This window comes from Sminthopsis crassicaudata, chromosome 5 (genome assembly GCF_048593235.1).
Source record: "Sminthopsis crassicaudata isolate SCR6 chromosome 5, ASM4859323v1, whole genome shotgun sequence".
Lineage (NCBI taxonomy): Eukaryota > Metazoa > Chordata > Mammalia > Dasyuromorphia > Dasyuridae > Sminthopsis > Sminthopsis crassicaudata.
In genome coordinates this window covers 305,811,930-305,828,166 of record NC_133621.1, presented here as the reverse complement: position 1 = coordinate 305,828,166, position 16,237 = coordinate 305,811,930, and the positions used below count along the sequence as shown (strand labels likewise).

General features: G+C 47.0%; 2 protein-coding genes across 21 annotated transcripts in view; both read right to left on the bottom strand.

Moving 5' to 3' along the window:
• IL17REL (interleukin 17 receptor E like) overlaps positions 1-3,517 on the bottom strand; it is a 49,562-nt gene extending 46,045 nt beyond the window's left edge. The window contains exon 1 of one of the 2 annotated variants that reach the window (XM_074272013.1): positions 3,350-3,517. In XM_074272013.1, the coding sequence (XP_074128114.1) occupies positions 3,350-3,451 (102 nt within the window). In that variant the 5' untranslated portion in view covers positions 3,452-3,517. The remainder of the gene's footprint in view (positions 1-3,349) is intronic. The other variant, XM_074272014.1, reaches the window with a different exon arrangement.
• Positions 3,518-6,037: 2,520 nt separating this feature from the next.
• The window catches only part of TTLL8 (tubulin tyrosine ligase like 8), a 68,719-nt gene continuing 58,519 nt past the window's right edge, over positions 6,038-16,237 (bottom strand). For 14 of the 19 annotated variants that reach the window (XM_074272020.1, XM_074272023.1, XM_074272019.1 and 11 more), the window contains 5 exons: positions 11,528-11,658; positions 11,092-11,207; positions 9,559-9,626; positions 8,468-8,537; positions 8,046-8,341 (listed from right to left, as the gene is read on the bottom strand). In XM_074272020.1, the coding sequence (XP_074128121.1) occupies positions 11,118-11,207; positions 11,528-11,658 (221 nt within the window). In that variant the 3' untranslated portion in view covers positions 8,046-8,341; positions 8,468-8,537; positions 9,559-9,626; positions 11,092-11,117. Of the gene's footprint in view, positions 6,438-8,045; positions 8,342-8,467; positions 8,538-9,558; positions 9,627-11,091; positions 11,208-11,527; positions 11,659-16,237 lie in introns of those variants that run through there. The other 5 variants (XM_074272027.1, XM_074272038.1, XM_074272037.1 and 2 more) reach the window with 3 other exon arrangements.

The window sequence follows — 16,237 nt, the reverse complement described above, 5'->3', positions numbered from 1 at the left end:
AAGGTTCCTGATCAAGGATCCGGTAACTTTTCTAATTATTTTCCGGACAGTCATGGACTGTGACTGGAGCAGCTTGGTAGCTCAGTGGATAAAGAACTCGGCCTGGAGTCAGCAAAACTCATCTTCGTAAGTACAAATCTGCCTTTAGACACTAGATGGATGACTCTGGACAAATCACTTAATCCCGTGTGCCTTAGTTTCCTCATCTGTAAAGTGAGCTACAGAAGGAAATGGCAAACCAAGCCAGTGGCTTTGCCCCCAAAACCCTAAATGGGGTTACAGAGGGTCACACACAATTGAAATGACTCACTCAACATCACTGACAGCATGGAACACTCATGTCCGAGGCCCTGAGCTCCTGCTAGTCCACAAGCTACAGGATGGTAGCGTGTGGTTAGTCTACTCCATCAGGCCCACCTGGTACCATCTTTACATCGGATCAAATGGTCTGATGCACATTCCTGTAAGTGCATATGATGGCCACCGATTTGCTATCACAGAATACGAGATGTGGGGAGGGATGTTCTTGTATCATGATCTAGAATGTGGAATAAAGCAAAATATCTAGTCTCATATATTTTTCTTGCCTTCTAAATAAGAAATAAGGCTCAGCCTCAGAGTTTTCCCCGGGAAGCCCTGGATACTACAATGTGGATTTGTTTACCACCGCCAGGGCCGTATGTCCCAGCCTCTGCAAACCGAGGCCTGGATCCACCAAATAGAAAATGCTATTTCTGAACAATATCAGAGCTGACTCATTATAAAGTGAGAAAAAGCAAGCTGCCCTGACCTTGGAAATCCTGAGTCAAAGATCTATCAGAGAGGAGAAGCCTTTCAGCCAGCAGAAACCCTGATGTGTGATGCAAAGAAGGCATCAACATCGTTGCCTTATAGGAAGGAGCAGTTATTGCCATCAGATTCTGTCTTTGATTAGTGATGACTCAAGTCTCTCCAAGATGGCTCCTGTAATGGCCTACAGAAAAGTTTTATTCTCTTACACCCCTCCCTCTACAGGTCTGTGTCCTTAGACCAACAACAGCATCTCAGAATTCTGGAGCTTGGATGGACCTTGGGGTTCCCCTAAGTAATCCTATGTCCAAGGTCATATAGCTGGTGAGTGCCAGAGCCTCAAGCCCTGGACCTTCCTGTGCTCTCTCCATTACCCCATATCTGAACATGAGTGTCTGCTGCTGTTGTCCCCCTGCTTGTTCTCCTCTGGGTACTGGACAGATACCCCAAAGATGGTTTTTTTTGTTCTGTCTCTATCCTGAAAGACTAGCATGGTACCTGGCATATAGTTGGTGCTTAATCAGTGTTCGCTAGATTGACTCAGTAAAAGAATTCTGAATTCTAGGGTTTTTGAGGTCTTTATACTCCTTATCAAAGTAGTCACTTTCACTTTCATCAGTCCCATCTGGAAAACTGAATCCAGTACTTCCCTTATTCCCAGGTTCTAGTGTAGGCATTAAGTGGCAAGGGTAGTTACTGGTTTTCATTGGGGGAGGGGTCTCTGGGTCAGTCATGGCCTCCTTCCTAGGGCAGCAGTAAAGAATGTACTTTATAAGCTTCAAACACAAGGCAGACTTGGGCTATTCTGACTCCTAAGCCCCCAGGGCCACTGGTGAGCCCCCCTCCCCAATTGGTCCCCATGGCACTCCATTGGTCATAAACACTCTAGACTGCATGCTCCAACATTCCAAACAGCTTTTAAGGGGGGCTTGTGGGCTGCCACCCCTAACAAGAATGCATCTGCTCTACTATCATACATTAACTGCTTTTATTGGGTGTCCTAACTGCCTAACTGCCAAGACCACAACACAGTGACGTGTCCAGTGGGAAATCACTTGGAAGGTCCAGATGCTGTTCCCCCATTCTCAAGCACAGCCCTACCCTCTCATCCTGCAGAAAACCCCCCTCCAAGCACAAATGCAACCCCCCTGCTCCAGCCCCAATTCAGCACAAGACTCTGATGTGAGAAAATGTTTCAGAAATGCAGCCTGTGACTAACACACTTGGTTACAGGGAATTCAAGAAGCAAACATCACCTCCGGAGCAAGAGATGAATGGTTCTGAGGTGCTCCAGCTCCCTCCTCCTACCTGATACCTCAATTCAGCATGAGTCTGACACAAGTGCTTCAGAAATGCAGCTTGGGAATATACACCTGATCACAGAGAATTCACGAAGCAAACATCATCTCCAGAACAAGAGAATGTTTCTGAGGTGCTCCAGCTCCCTCCTCCTGCCTGATACCCCAATTCAGCACAAATTGCTTCAGAAATGCAGCTTGGGAATAACACACCTGGTTACAGGTGATTCACGAAGCAAACATCAACCCCAAAACAAGAGATGAATATTTCTGAGGTGCTCCAGCTCCCTCCTCCTACCTGATACCCCGATTCAGCATGAGATCCTGACACAAGTGCTTCAGAAATGCAGCCTGGGAATAACACACCTGATTATGGGGAATTTATGAAGCAAACACCTCCGGAGCAAGAGATGAATATTTCTGAGGTGCTCCAGCTCCCTCCTCCTACCTGATACCCCAATTCAGCATGAGAGCCTGACACAAGTGTTTCAGAAACGCAGCTTGGGAATACACACCTGATCACAGAGAATTCACGAAGCAAACATCATCTCCAGAACAAGAGAATGTTTCTGAGGTGCTCCAGCTCCCTCCTCCTGCCTGATACCCCAATTCAGCACAAATTGCTTCAGAAATGCAGCTTGGGAATAACACACCTGGTTACAGGTGATTCACGAAGCAAATATCACCCCCAGAACAAGAGATGAATATTTCTGAGGTGCTCCAGCTCCCTCCTCCTGCCTGATGCCCCAATTCAGCGCGAGATCCTGACACAAGTGTTTCAGAAACGCAGCCTGGGAATAACACACCAGGGAACTCACAAAGCAAACATCACCTCCAAAGCAAGACATGAATGGTTCTGAGGTGCCTCAGGGTAGTCCCTGGGACCGAGCCTCAGCCCAGAGTATCCAAGGAGAGACTCCGCTTTCCCCAAAGCCTGCACGGCAAACCAAACAGGCGCCAATTCCCCTTTCCCTGTACTGGATCCTCCTCGTCCCAACGATCCCGGAGCTCCCACCCCTCGGGACTCGGGCAGCCGGCAGACTCCCCAGCAGCACTCAGCATCCGCGGGGATTTACAAAGCCTGCCGGCTCAGCGCTGGCTGGGCGCATCTGGTCCTCCTCCTGCTCCGGGGCGCTCCGAAGGCGGATGGATGGAGGGGCCGAATGAGTTCCTGGAGCCCTTCCCCAGCCGCCCGCCGGCTCCCAGGCAATCTCGGAGACCCTGCCTCGGAAAGTCTGGGGAGGACCAAGGCAAGCACTTACCTCCGAACAGGCAAAGCCGCATTCTTCGATCTGGAGGATGGTCTGCCCCTCCCGGGTCCCCCAGACCACGATTAGAAAAATGATGGCATTTCCTGAAAGCATCTCTGGGTCTGCGGGGAGCCAGGGAGGTCGCGCTGGAGGCTGGCCTCTCTACTTCCTCGCTGAGACTCGGGCTCTCCTGCCTCACTATAAATAGGAGAGATTCCACACTGACTCTCTGGGGGGGAGGGGGCGGGGAAGACAAGGATGTGCGCTGATTTGTTAAGGCTCCTTTAGGATTTCAAATTCTCCCAGGGGAGGGAGCTGAAGAGTAACTAGAATTTCATAGACTCCTCACTGCAGAGAACAGCTAGTCCAGTGACCCAGTTTGGCAGAGGGGGTTTAACCTGAGGTCACACGGGGAGGATCAAATCAGATAATACATGCAAAGCGCCCTCAGAATCTGAGAAGTACCCGAAGATTTTGAGGTTTAGTCATACACAGTAGATCTTTTTTTCTTTTCCTTTTCCTTTTCTTTTCCTTTTCTTTTCTTTTTTCTTTTTTTTTTTTCCTTTTTTCTTTTTTTTTGAGGTCAGATTTGAACTCAGGTCCTCCTGACTTCAAGGCTGGTGCTCTATCCCCTAAGCCAACCAGCCGCCCCTTACCCAGTCGATCCATAATGTTGAACTGTAGAAACTGGGCTGCCTGGATCGTTCAATTTCTCAACCCCCCTTTTAGGTCCAGGATTCTACAACTCCCATCTGGATTTTGTCACTAAGTTGTACCCAACTCTCTATTTTCTTGGCAAAGATAGTGGAGTATATTGCTGTTTCCTTCTCCAGCTCACTTTACAGATGAGGAAACTGAGGCACCTAGGATCACACACAGCTAGTCAGTGTCTGGAGCCAGAAAGGTCTTCCTGACTTCAAGTCCGGAGCTCTCCGCACTGTTAGCATCTGATATGCAGCTGTAATTTTTTTTACAGTTTTTTAGAGGGGATTTTACAGCTATAAATAAAATACAGTATTTACAATTCTCTTATCACTAGCTCTCCAACCCATCTTTCATATATCACTGTCAGTCAATCCTATTGGCTCCTTATTGCCTATAGGATGAAATTGTGTATAGGATGAAATCTGTGGCAGCCTCTCCACTAATCTTCAAGGTCTAACTCAGGGGGCTCCCACCCCAACCTTGCCCCTGGATCCTCCCTCCTTCCCTCACTTCCTAAAGTTCTGTTCCTCTTGGGATGAGAAGCTCTGCTTTCCTACCCCCAGCACTGTGGAGAAACTATCAGGCTCTCTTTGCCTCCCCAGGAACAATCTGCTCACATCCCCTTCCTGGGCGATCCTGATTGGTGCTGTTCCCACCTCTCCCATAGAACAGCCAGCCCAGGGGTTGGAGATGCTCAGTCAGGGCTTGCTGGATGGCTGAATAGATCCCAGCTCCTTTTGGAAGGGGAGTCAGATTTCTCCACATTTCTCCATTCTGGAGGTCAGCAGAGAGAAATTCCCTGTGGGTCACATAAGAGATGTCAACCCATCTTGCCCTTTTCTTCTATCTGGGGCAGGGAGACCAAGGGGTGCCTCAGCGCCATTCCCTTCTAAAAGGTCAGAGGGAAAGCAGTCCACACTCCCCCACACCTCTGTCAAAAAAATCTGCTCCAGAGGCGGGCTCCAGGGGGAAGTCACTGAAGCTGGTTTCTCATCTCTCCACCCTCCAGGACCTCCCCTGCTCAGGGGAGGAAGTAGGGCTGAAGTCCCTGCCAAACCAAATCTTTCCGAGCTGACTGAGAGGGCAAGTCGAAACAGAGTGGAAGCGTGGCGTTGGATTTGCATAATTAATTTCTGGGGGAATTCCTCTCTGGAGGCAGGCCACAATCCATCATCCCGTGAAGGAGTGCAGGACTCAGGAAGCCATCGGTTCTGGGAAGGGGGGAGAGAGATTGTCTGTGTACATCCACTGCTTGGCAGCAAGTTGTGGGTTTAAGACAGACATCAAGGGGAACACGGTGGGCCATGCTGTCTCTGAGCCCCCAAGCAGACCAAACCAAACACTAGGATTGGCCTCTGAGGGTGGGGCTTGGATTCTCCATGAAGGTGGCCTGGGAACTAGCCACGATATCCCCCTCCCCACGATAGTCATTTTGGGGGCCATTGCTGGTTGGCCATATGCTAAAATGACAGCTCAGCTGGCCAATGGTAGGAGACCCGGGCATGATTGATGGCTGGGTGAATGGAGGGAGGGACAAATGATGCCCCCCCTCCTCTTTCTGCTTCACATACCCCTCAACACTGACTGAGGTGCCAGATGAGCCTTTTTCAACCCTAGCACGAAGCCTAAGCCCCTCCCCGAGGGACTTGAAGGGCAAGGAAGGGAGGGTACAGCACTTCACCTGGTTCCTGGCAAATTACCCGGATGTGATGGGAGCCCCAGGTGAGAGTTTTCACTAATGATCTGAGGACCCTCACCTCTGGGACAGCATGCTAGGGTCCTGCTTCTGGGGTCTTTCTCCCATAATTTATTCTGCCTCCAATGCTTGGAGGGTCTCATTAGGGGGAGTTTCTGCTTTCAGAGCCCTGCCCTGCCTACCTCTGTGGTGCCCGTCCTGCCAGGGAGGGAAGTGCCAGGCTCTCCACACTCCTCCTGACCAGACTGCCTGGTCAGGCACTCTCAGCGACCCTTCTAGCCCACAGACACACTCTGCCCTTTCATTTGAGGCCTTTTACTTGGCATAGTAAATGGCAGGGGGTAGATATAATAAGAGGATACACAGGACACAGGCTAACCCAGATCTTTCCCCCCATGTCAGGGGGGCCTGACAAGGTCGATGGCCGCAATGGCAGAGTCCAAGGGAGCAGTGTGGATTCAAAGTCACCGATACAGAGAGCTAGGTGTTCCCCAGACTCCCTGGGGAGGAACGAAGGAGGATCTGCCAATAATTCCCCTTGCTGCCATCAATCCTGGATCCTCCGCCACCCTGACGCCCACTGGTACGGAGCCCGAAGTCAATCGTTAGGAACTCCAAGGCAGACATTAATTTCACTCTGCTTGGCCAGGATGTAAACCAGTTGTGAAATGGGCAACCTCATATCTTAATGTCTTCATTCTACAAAGAAGAGAAAGGGGAGGGAAGGAAAATTGTATCTGACTGTCCCTGTCTCCAGAGGGTCCTCTCCCAGATCTGCAATGAGAGGCTAGCTCTGTCCAAATCCAAGGTAGAAGCACCTTTGCCCCTTTTTGGTGACAGTCTCCTAACCATTTTTATATTGGATTTGTGGAAATGGTTGGGACCTTCGAGGCTGGCACAGAAAGGTGTAAATCCCAGCCTGGGAGGTGAGGCTCCCAACCTCTCCCTGGGGAAACACTCTGTCATTCATTGTCATACACGGCTCTCAGGAATGGCATCCGAGGTGGGAGAAGCCGACCAGCTCATCTTTCAAAAGTGGGAAAACCAGGCAGACTCCCTGATCTCTGTTGCCCTCTGATCTTTGGAACACAGAGTAACAACAATGGGAAGATCACAGCTCCAGAACATGGGGAGTCAGAGTCAGAAAGGGCCCTATGTCGGCCCCATGTCTTGATAGAGAAACCTTAAAGAGGGCTGCAAATCATTGCAATGTCATTGGATCCTCACAACAGTCCAGTCTGGGAGGGTATTGTAATCATCCCCATTTTAGAGATGGGAAAACTGAGACCAAGTGGCAAAGTGACTTTCCTAGAGTCCATGGTAAATATCTGAAGCAAAATTCAAAAGCAAGTTTTTTCATAAGTCCAGTCCCCTCCTCAGTACTACTGAGCTGCATGATGAACAACAGGAAAGGAGTAACTTTCCAACAGGGAAAGAGCGCTCTCTGAGGATAAGACAGTTTCCTGGAGCTTTAGTCCTGGCCTTGGGAAAATTTGGTTGATGACAAAGCTAATCCTTCCAAGAAGGGCATTTTTCTAGAATTTGGCTGGAAAGCAAGTTGCAGCTCATTAGAACCCACCCGTATTCCCAACTCCTGCGAGAGCTACAAAAGGGTGTGGACAATCCAGATGAACCTGGTGAGAACATAATGACGCCGTCCTGGCTAATTCCTCCTCATCCCGCACCCTATGTACCACTTCCCACCATGGTACATCTGTCCTTCTCACACCTGGAAAGCACCTGCTCCAATGGCTTTTAGAAGCTGACCTGGTTCCTAAATCTCCATTTCATCCCCCTCCTGCCCCTGTCCTCATTTCTGTCCAAAAAGACCCAATATCACATGACGCCGAGATGTGGACAGAGTTTGAGACATATAAGTGGGAGGTGGAGGGAATGACCTCTGTGGTCCCTTTCAGCTCTAAGCCTATGACCCCCCGATTCTGTAATGAGGCTGGCTGGTGCTCATTCGTCAACAACATGAAGGGTCAACCACCCAACAGGGTCCATCAATGCCGACACCAACAACGCTCCCCACTGGTATAGGCAGAAAGGTGGTGCTTTAAATCTCACATCCTGTTGGGACAAATCTTATCACTTCCGGGTTGGCTCCTGGGTGGCTGGCCTTTTTTTTTGGCATTCTGGCTGAATCCAGCCTTTCCCCAAAGGAATCCAATCTCAAGCTCAGCAGGACAGAAAGGCACGGGATGGTTTTGCTAGCCCAGCCTAGCCGTTAAAAAGTATTGCATGGAAAGCGTGTCATTCCCCTGAAATATCTTGAAAAAAAAATTTCATACACAAGGCTGGTCATTTATATGAATGGGTTTTTTTTTTTTGCTTGTTTGTTTAAAAAAAAAAAACACAATAAATCAGACTGTCTCGGAATCCATTTAGGTTGCTATAAATCTTCTAGGGAAAGTGGGTGTTTCAAAGGTTCCATAGGTTGCCCATCATTCTTGTGGATGAGCCATTCTGACCATTTAGAGGGACATAGGAGCTTCCTTGTAAGATTGTGGCACAAAAGGAGCTACAGCGCTTGCAGGTCTTTTCCATCTGGAACATTCCTTTGCAAACGAGGCAGGGGGCTTGGACGCTGTTTGGCAAACCTGCAGAGAGGAAGATGGGAACCGGCTTGAAAAGCAGTGCAGGAAACCCAGGGCATTCTGAGCTTGTCTAGACAGGATGCCCCAAAGCTGAGTTCTTTTCACAACAAACATTAAACAGACACTCACCATGTGTAGGGCTCTGTCCTGGAAGATTAAACATGAAAAATGGAGCTCCTGCCCTCAAAGAGCTTACAATCTAAAAGGAGAGATACGGCACAGGTACATGTGAGGGCGGGGCATTGAATGAACAATTCAAATCAATCATTCCCCCCCACCCATTAAAACAAGTGACAAGAAACCCTTCACAACCCTGCTCCCAATAAAAACAGCCTGCCTCCATTCAGGGCTTTTAAAAAGTGGGCAAAAGTCCAGGAATACAGATAATACTCAGGCATCCATGTGGTCCAACCATGCAGTTGTTGTCCTTCATTTACAAAATATCCAACTGATTTTAGTAAGCCATGGTGGAGAACCTCCTGAACTACTCTCTCTCTCTCTCTCTCTCTCTCTCTCTCTCTCTCTCTCTCTCTCTCTCTCTCTGTGTGTGTGTGTGTGTGTGTGTGTGTGTATTTCTTAGGCTACTTCCCATCAGTATACTAGCAGCATCCTCAGATCAGTCAATGGCCACGTCCCCATTGGGAGACAAGGACTGGATGCAGACATGTATCTCTGCACTACACCTTCTTGAGCCTTCCATAAAGGACAGAAATGGACTTCCAGCAAACAGGAACTCTGAGACCCCCCTCCTCCCCAAGCCTGTGGTCATGTGTAAGCTTCAAGCTTGAGCACACTTTCTCCTGATGTGTACTGGTAGGAGAATGTGTCACATGGGTGGGTTTTTTGGAGGGGAGGGCTGTGTATACTGTAGCATGTTAGCAAATATCCTCTCCCTAAAAACTAATTAAGCCTGATCAATTAATTCATTAGCACATTTACTCATGTGTTATGGTGCTAGAAAAAATAAAGCCCAGCCTCTCAAGGCTACTCCTGGAACCTCATATTGTAGGCTGTGTACAACTAGTGTTCTAGGCTGTGTTTGTTAAGGCCAGTAGAAACTGTAGAGCATGGACTAGGAGGTGGAACACCAGCAGCAAAGGAGACATGCAAAGGGAAGTCAGATGAGGGAGCAAGGAGTGAAGCCCAGGGGGAGCTAGTCAATAGGGCACAGGACTTGAAGTCAGCAAGGTCTGAGTTCAAATCCCACTCCAGATACTTACTTGCTTTATGGCTCTGGACACAAGAGGGTTGGACTCTAAGGTCTATGGTCCTAAGATCTTGGGATGACCTAGAGACAAGGAAGCCCGAGGATGATTTTCCAGGATGCCCTCCCAATTGTTTTTCTTCTTGGATCTACCCCCATCCCCCAATAAGGAAAAGGTACTTCCTCCCTCCCTTCCTCCTTCCCTTTTTTTCTTTCTCCCTCCCTCCTTTTCTCCCTTCTTTTCCTCCTTTCATCCCTTATTTCCTTCCTTCCCTTCTCTCTCCCTTCCCTTTCTCTTCCTTTCCTTTCCTTTCCCTTCCCTTCCCTTCCTTCCCTTCCCTTCCTTCTCTTCCCTTCCTTCCCTTTCCTTCCTTCCCTTCCCTTCCTTTCCTTTCTTTTCCTTTCCCCTCCCCTTCCTTTCCTTTCCTTTCCTTTCCCCTCCCCTTCCTTTCCTTTCCTTTCCTTTCCCCTCCCCTTCCTTTCCTTTCCTTTCCTTTCCCTTCCCCTTCCTTTCCTTTCCCTTCCCCTTCCTTTCCTTTCCCTTCCCCTTCCTTTCCTTTCCCTTCCCCTTCCTTTCCTTTCCCTTCCCTTCCTTTCCTTTCCTTTCCTTTCCTTTCCTTTCCTTTCCTTTCCTTTCCTTTCCTTTCCTTTCCTTTCCTTTCCTTTCCTTTCCTTTCCTTTCCTTTCCTTTCCTTTCCTTTCCTTTCCTTTCCTTTCCTTTCCTTTCCTTTCCTTTCCTTTCCTTTCCTTTCCTTTCCTTTCCTTTCCTTTCCTTTCCTTTCCTTTCCTTTCCTTTCCTTTCCTTTCCTTTCCTTTCCTTTCCTTTCCTTTCCTTCCCTTCCCTCTCTCCCTTCCCTTCCCTTCCCTTCCTTCTTTCCCTTCCCTTCCCTTCCCTCCTTCCTTGCCTCCTCTTCCACAAGTCCCAAGAAGTCTCCTAGCCAAGAGAGGAACTTTTAGGACCTCAGGTGAGGAAGCAGCTGCATCTTGGGGAAGAGAGATCAAGGGGCAGTGAGCTTTGCTTTGAGAAATGACTCATGAAAAAAAATCGGACTTCACTCAGGTAACATTTTCACACAAAACCATGTAAGAACCACCATCACATCGATCATTGATCTCGAGATTCCTTCTTAACATCCCTTGCAACAAAACCATTCTTCAAATTTGGAGTTTCACAAGGCAATTTAAGTTAGATCCATCCAACAATCCCCATTCCACAATTGCCCCTCCGACAGCTCATAACATACACCACTCTAGGTGTTGGGGGTACAAAGACAGAAACATGAAAAGAAATCATCCTTCCTCTGAGCTTGGAAGGGGAAGAAGTTCGAGTCTTTTGACATGGGGTCTGGGGCAGCGTTTGGGCCTGCCCAGGGAAACCCCAAGCCTTAGACCGTTCATTACAAAAGCAGAAAAGAGAGACAGAAGTCACCTGAGGGGACTGGACAGGGAACCCCAAGGGGAGGAAAGGGGGGGGAATGGATGGATGGAAAGATCATGGGGCAGTGGAAGGGGGGAGGGAGGGCAAGTTCGGGGAGCTCACTGTACACACCCCGGCCCCCAGGGGCTGTTTTCGAGTCAGCGACGCCCTCTTCTGGGCCATTGAAGAGTGTTCTGGCTTCCAGTCCCAGTAAGTCTGTTCCCCATCCTGGGCCTCAGGTGCTTCACCTGCAAAGTGAGGATTCTCAAGTTCTCTTCCAGCCTTGGTGCCTCCGAGATCCTCTCCTCCTCGAGCCCTCTCTCTGCGTAATGTGCCCAGTGGGAGATGGTGGCGGCCTCTTGCTGATTTTGAAGTTGGAACTTCCTTCTAGCTAATCAATGTGTCAGCCTGGCCACGGACAAGGGCTGAAGCAGCCCGCTTTTGGCAGCCACCATGTCTCCTCTCTGGTGACGGTGACTTTAGGTAAGGGTCTTGTCCGTTATCTCATGCTGGGCCTAGGAAGGGCCCCCAGAGGGACAGGAAGTCGGGGCAAGCTCAACCATCCTACCTCCATCATCACCGGAGACCGGTGGGTGACTGAATCAGGCAGACACATGCGTGGGTGCTCACTCACTGGGGTCGCCGGCTTCCTGCAGGACTTGGGAGACAATTTCAGCAAGGTCTGGTGATGCTCAGAACCTGTTGTCAGAAAGACGAGAGCCATATATCCTAGCGTTCCATTTCCCGGGGCGTCACTGAGCCCCCTGGCAGTCACAAAAAAAGGAAAAAGGAAAAAAAGATGTCTTGATTCCTCTGCCGTCATTCTTTCAATAGCAGCACTATCGATCGATGTGATCTTCAGTGACTTCAGTAATCACTGATTAAACACCTACCGCCTCCAAGAAACAGAGCCCTCAAGGAGAACACAGTCTAATGGGTGAGGATGAGAATCTGGACAAGTGTACAAATAACTGGATTGTTCACAGTTTTCTTACCTGTGCAGTTCATGTACATCCACAGATAAAGGGGGAAACGCTTATGCAGCACCTACTATGTGCCAGGCACTGTGTGAATGTTTGCTCCTCGACAACCCTGGGAGGTGGGTGCTTTATTGATCTCCATTTCACAGTCAAGAAATGAAGGCAAACAGGGGTGAAGTGGTTTGCCCAAGGTTAGTAAGTTGCACTCAGTTAGTAGGTATCCAAGTCTAGATTTGAACGTTCCACTTACTGCCATCACCTAGCTGCCTCAATAAACATTTATTAAGCACCTATTAAGCACAGAGGGATAGAAAGAAAAGAATTCATAATCTCACAGGGAAAAGATTCTGAAAAGCAGAGGGGATGGGGAAGAAAGGCTACTCAGGGAGACATGATAAAATCTTACAGCCAGATGTAAAATGATGTGATGGATGCATGCCCTGGTCCTCCTCCTTAAGTAACAGGTCTAGGCAAAGGCTTCTGATAGCCACCCTTGACCCTCTCCAAGGGGAGGGAAAATGCCCATGAGGAAGCTTCCATTAGCTCTGTCCTTCCTTGAAATGGTAAAGTTGGCACCAGACCACTCACCCTTTGTTTAGAGGACTTTTCATCAAACCCTCTTCAGTGAACTTGATTCTTATTGGTTTTTGGAGCCCCAGTATTACAGGAGAAGAAAGTTTTCAGAGTATAAGGGAAAGTCATGTTCCTTTATAAAGCAGAGCTCCCAAATGATGGGCTTGCTTTGGGATAACTTAGGGGTACTGATGACACTTTTTCTGCTCCCTTCCTTGTGAGATTATGGACAGAAAAGCTCTTTGAAAAAGAGTGTTTTGCAAAGAGAAGGCCTGGGCTGAGGTGAGCAGCAGGAGCTCTCATGTCCTGAGAGGTGCTTTTCAGGCTTCACAAATGAGCACTGGCAAGCCCCAACTGGCAGCTATGCCATATCCTTCCCAGACCCTATCATTCACTGTGCACCTCAACCAAAGTGGTATTTGGTCATGAGGTCGTCATCACCTACTTCCTTGCTTCAGGGATCTGGGATTCTGGGAAAGTGTGAAGGACTCAGATCATCACCTTATATCCTAATCCTTTTCTTCTACTATTGTCCACCTGTAAAAAGAATACTGGATGGCTAGTGGTTTATCCCAGGAGTCATCCTATAAGAATCCCATTGAAAGAATCCCAAGATAAGATTACAGACACACATGAGAATATTGCCATTTATAGTTTACAGAGTCCACATTTTCCTCAACCTTCTCTAATTCTGCAATGTCAGCACATATCATCAGACCCTCTGGACTCCCTTCTGGCTTTGACCCTTTGAGAGCTCAGGGGCTTCCCTCCCCCTAGATTAAGGACCATGAAATTCATTTATGGAGATACTTTCTGAGGACACTCTGGCTTCCCAGCCCCAAACCTGGCTCCTGTGGTCTGACCCTTTCCTTCAATGCACATCAGTTTGTTTTGCTGGATCAGCCTCCTTTCCTACCTGCTGGTCTTCTAATCCAAGTAGGTATCTAATGATTCTGGTCAGTCACTTGGGTGATTCACTCACTCCCATCCTAGGGAAAGTAGATTATTGGCAGCAGAATGTTTAGCCTGTCCCGGATTTGAAATGTGAAAACCTCCATGAATCCCTGGACCAGAAGTCCACACCACTCCTGAATGAGTTGTACAATATCCTCTAACAGATGGTCCTCCATTTGCTCAATATCCTCTAACAAATGATCCTCCAGTCTTTGCTCAGGGACCTCCACTGAGGGGGAAGCTGCCATTTTAGGAGGCAGACCTTTCGGTATCTGTTAAGTGTCTCCTTCCATCCAGTTTATGTTGATCCTCATGATTTCTGGTTCTTGAATCCTTCTTCCATGTGACAGTGCTTTAAAATGTAATGATAGCTCTCATGTTGCTCTCTCCAAGTCCTTTCCTTCCTAGTATAGTCATTTTCAGGATCTTCAATCAGTCTTGATATACAGCACAAGCTTAACTCATCTCCTCATTGACGTTTCCCTTCTCTGGACACTCCCCAGCTTACTGATCCAACTTACTGATCCAACTTCCGATGAGGTCTGATCAGCACCTAGGACAGTGGGAACCCTTCATCCCACCCCAACCTTGTTTCTCTTTAATGGAGCCTAAAGACAGCATTCCAAGTGTTAGCACAACCAGGCCTCTGGTTCGGCTTGATGGATTTCCTCATCTTTCTTCATATGCAGTAGAGATAGGTCCCAGCTCAAAGTAAACCATCTTCCTTGACAACAGGACAAAAACTCTGTTGAATGGCTCCTTCCTTTTCACTGACTACAGAAAACGGTAAAATTTTCAATTCCAGAATAAGCATTTATGACACAAAACCAACTCTGTGACAGGTTCTGACATCCTGAGACAAAAGCCAAGCAACTCGCCCTCAGAGAGCTTACATGATAGGACAATCGTGTAAAATGCATAAGTGTGTGCACATATCCATAAAATAAAAATGAAGTCATTTATCAGAAGGAAGCCCTTCCAAGTGAGCTAATCTAGATTAACACGCTGAAATAACTGGTCTTACATGACAATTCAGGGACACACGTCTTGTAATCGCTCTAAAAAGTTTGTGGACAATACAAGCTTGGATTGCTCTTAGAGATACACGGGGCTGCTCGGGGAAGCACCATGGCAAATCCTCCCTCCCATCTTTTCCAAGAACACATTCACAGGGGCCCCCACTACCCAGCAAAGAGATATTTGGAGCCAAATGCTTTATAATATTTTAGTACATTCAGGAAGAGAAAATAAAATTTTAGAAAACCTAAAACAAAATCTCATCTATCTTACAAAAAGAAATTGGACAAGTGTTCAGTGAGCTCCCTAAGAAAAAATCCCAGGATTCGATAGATTCACAAGTGAATTCTACCAAACATGTAAGGGACAATTAATTCTAACATGAGACAAATTTCACAAAACTGGGCAAAAAGAAATCCTATCAAATTCCTTTTATGACTAAAATAAGGTGCTGATACTTAAACCAGGAAGAGAAATTATTCACAAAAGTAGGCAAAAAGAAAATCTAACAGATTCTTTATGACCAAAATAAGGTGTTGATACTTAAACTAGGAAGAGCAAACACTGAAAAAGAAAACAATAGACAAATGCCCTCCTCTATATTGATGCAACATTTTTAATGAAACATTTTATGTAAAAACAAGAAGACTATAAGATGATACGTTACGACCAAGTGAGATTTATATCCAGAATGTAGGGCTGGTTCAATATTAGGAAAACTATCAGTAAAATCTGACCATATCAGTAAAAAAACAACAAAAAACATATGCTAACAGATGCAGAAATTTTTTTAAACAAGATTCAATACTCATTCTTATTATAAAAAAAAACACTAGAAAGCACAGGAATCAATGGAGCTTTCTTTAAAATGATAAGTAATATTTATCCAAAACCACAAGTAAATATCTTTACTGGAGATAAGCCAGAAGCCTTCCAAATAAGATGGGGATAAAACAAAGATGCCCATTATGACTACTATTATTTAATATTGTGCTAGAAATATTACCTATAGAAACAAGAAAAGAAAAAGAAATAGAAGAAATTAGGATAGGCAACAAGGAAATAAACTATCACTTTTTGCAGATGTTATGATAGGACATTAAAGGATGCTAGAGAATGTTAAGGGGCTTCCAAACTTGTCTTCTTGAACTGCCATATTTCCAGAACACTGGACCTGAAGCATGCAGGAGCCTTGAAAAAAAAAAGTGACTTTTGCCATTGCCTTGTTCCTCTCCTGGAAGGGATTAGTCCTTAGCTATCAGCACCTTCTTGACAACTTGCCCTTTTCCCTATAACTTAAATACTGAATGCTTTCCCTGCACTGCTGAATTGCTTTTACCTTCACAGAAGTTCTCTGTGCACATTCATTTCCTTTGTAATAAATCCAATTCAATACGTGTTCTCATGGACTTGTGGTACTTTTTTGGTTAACAAAAATCAATTTTAAAACTAATTGAGGGGCAGCTAGGTGGTGCAGTGGATAGAACACCAGCCCTGAATTCAGGAGGACCCGAGTTCAAATCTGGTCTCAGACACTTAACGCTTCCTAGCTATGTGACCCTGGGCAAGTCACTTAACCCCAGCCTGGGGGGGGGGGGGAACCTAATTGAAATGATCAATCACTTCAGCAAAGTTGCAGAATATAAAACCCACATATATATTACCAACAAAGTATAGCAGGAAGAAATAGAGAAATTCCATTTAAAGTAACTACAGACAATATAAAATACTTGGGAGTCTATCTGCCAAGACAA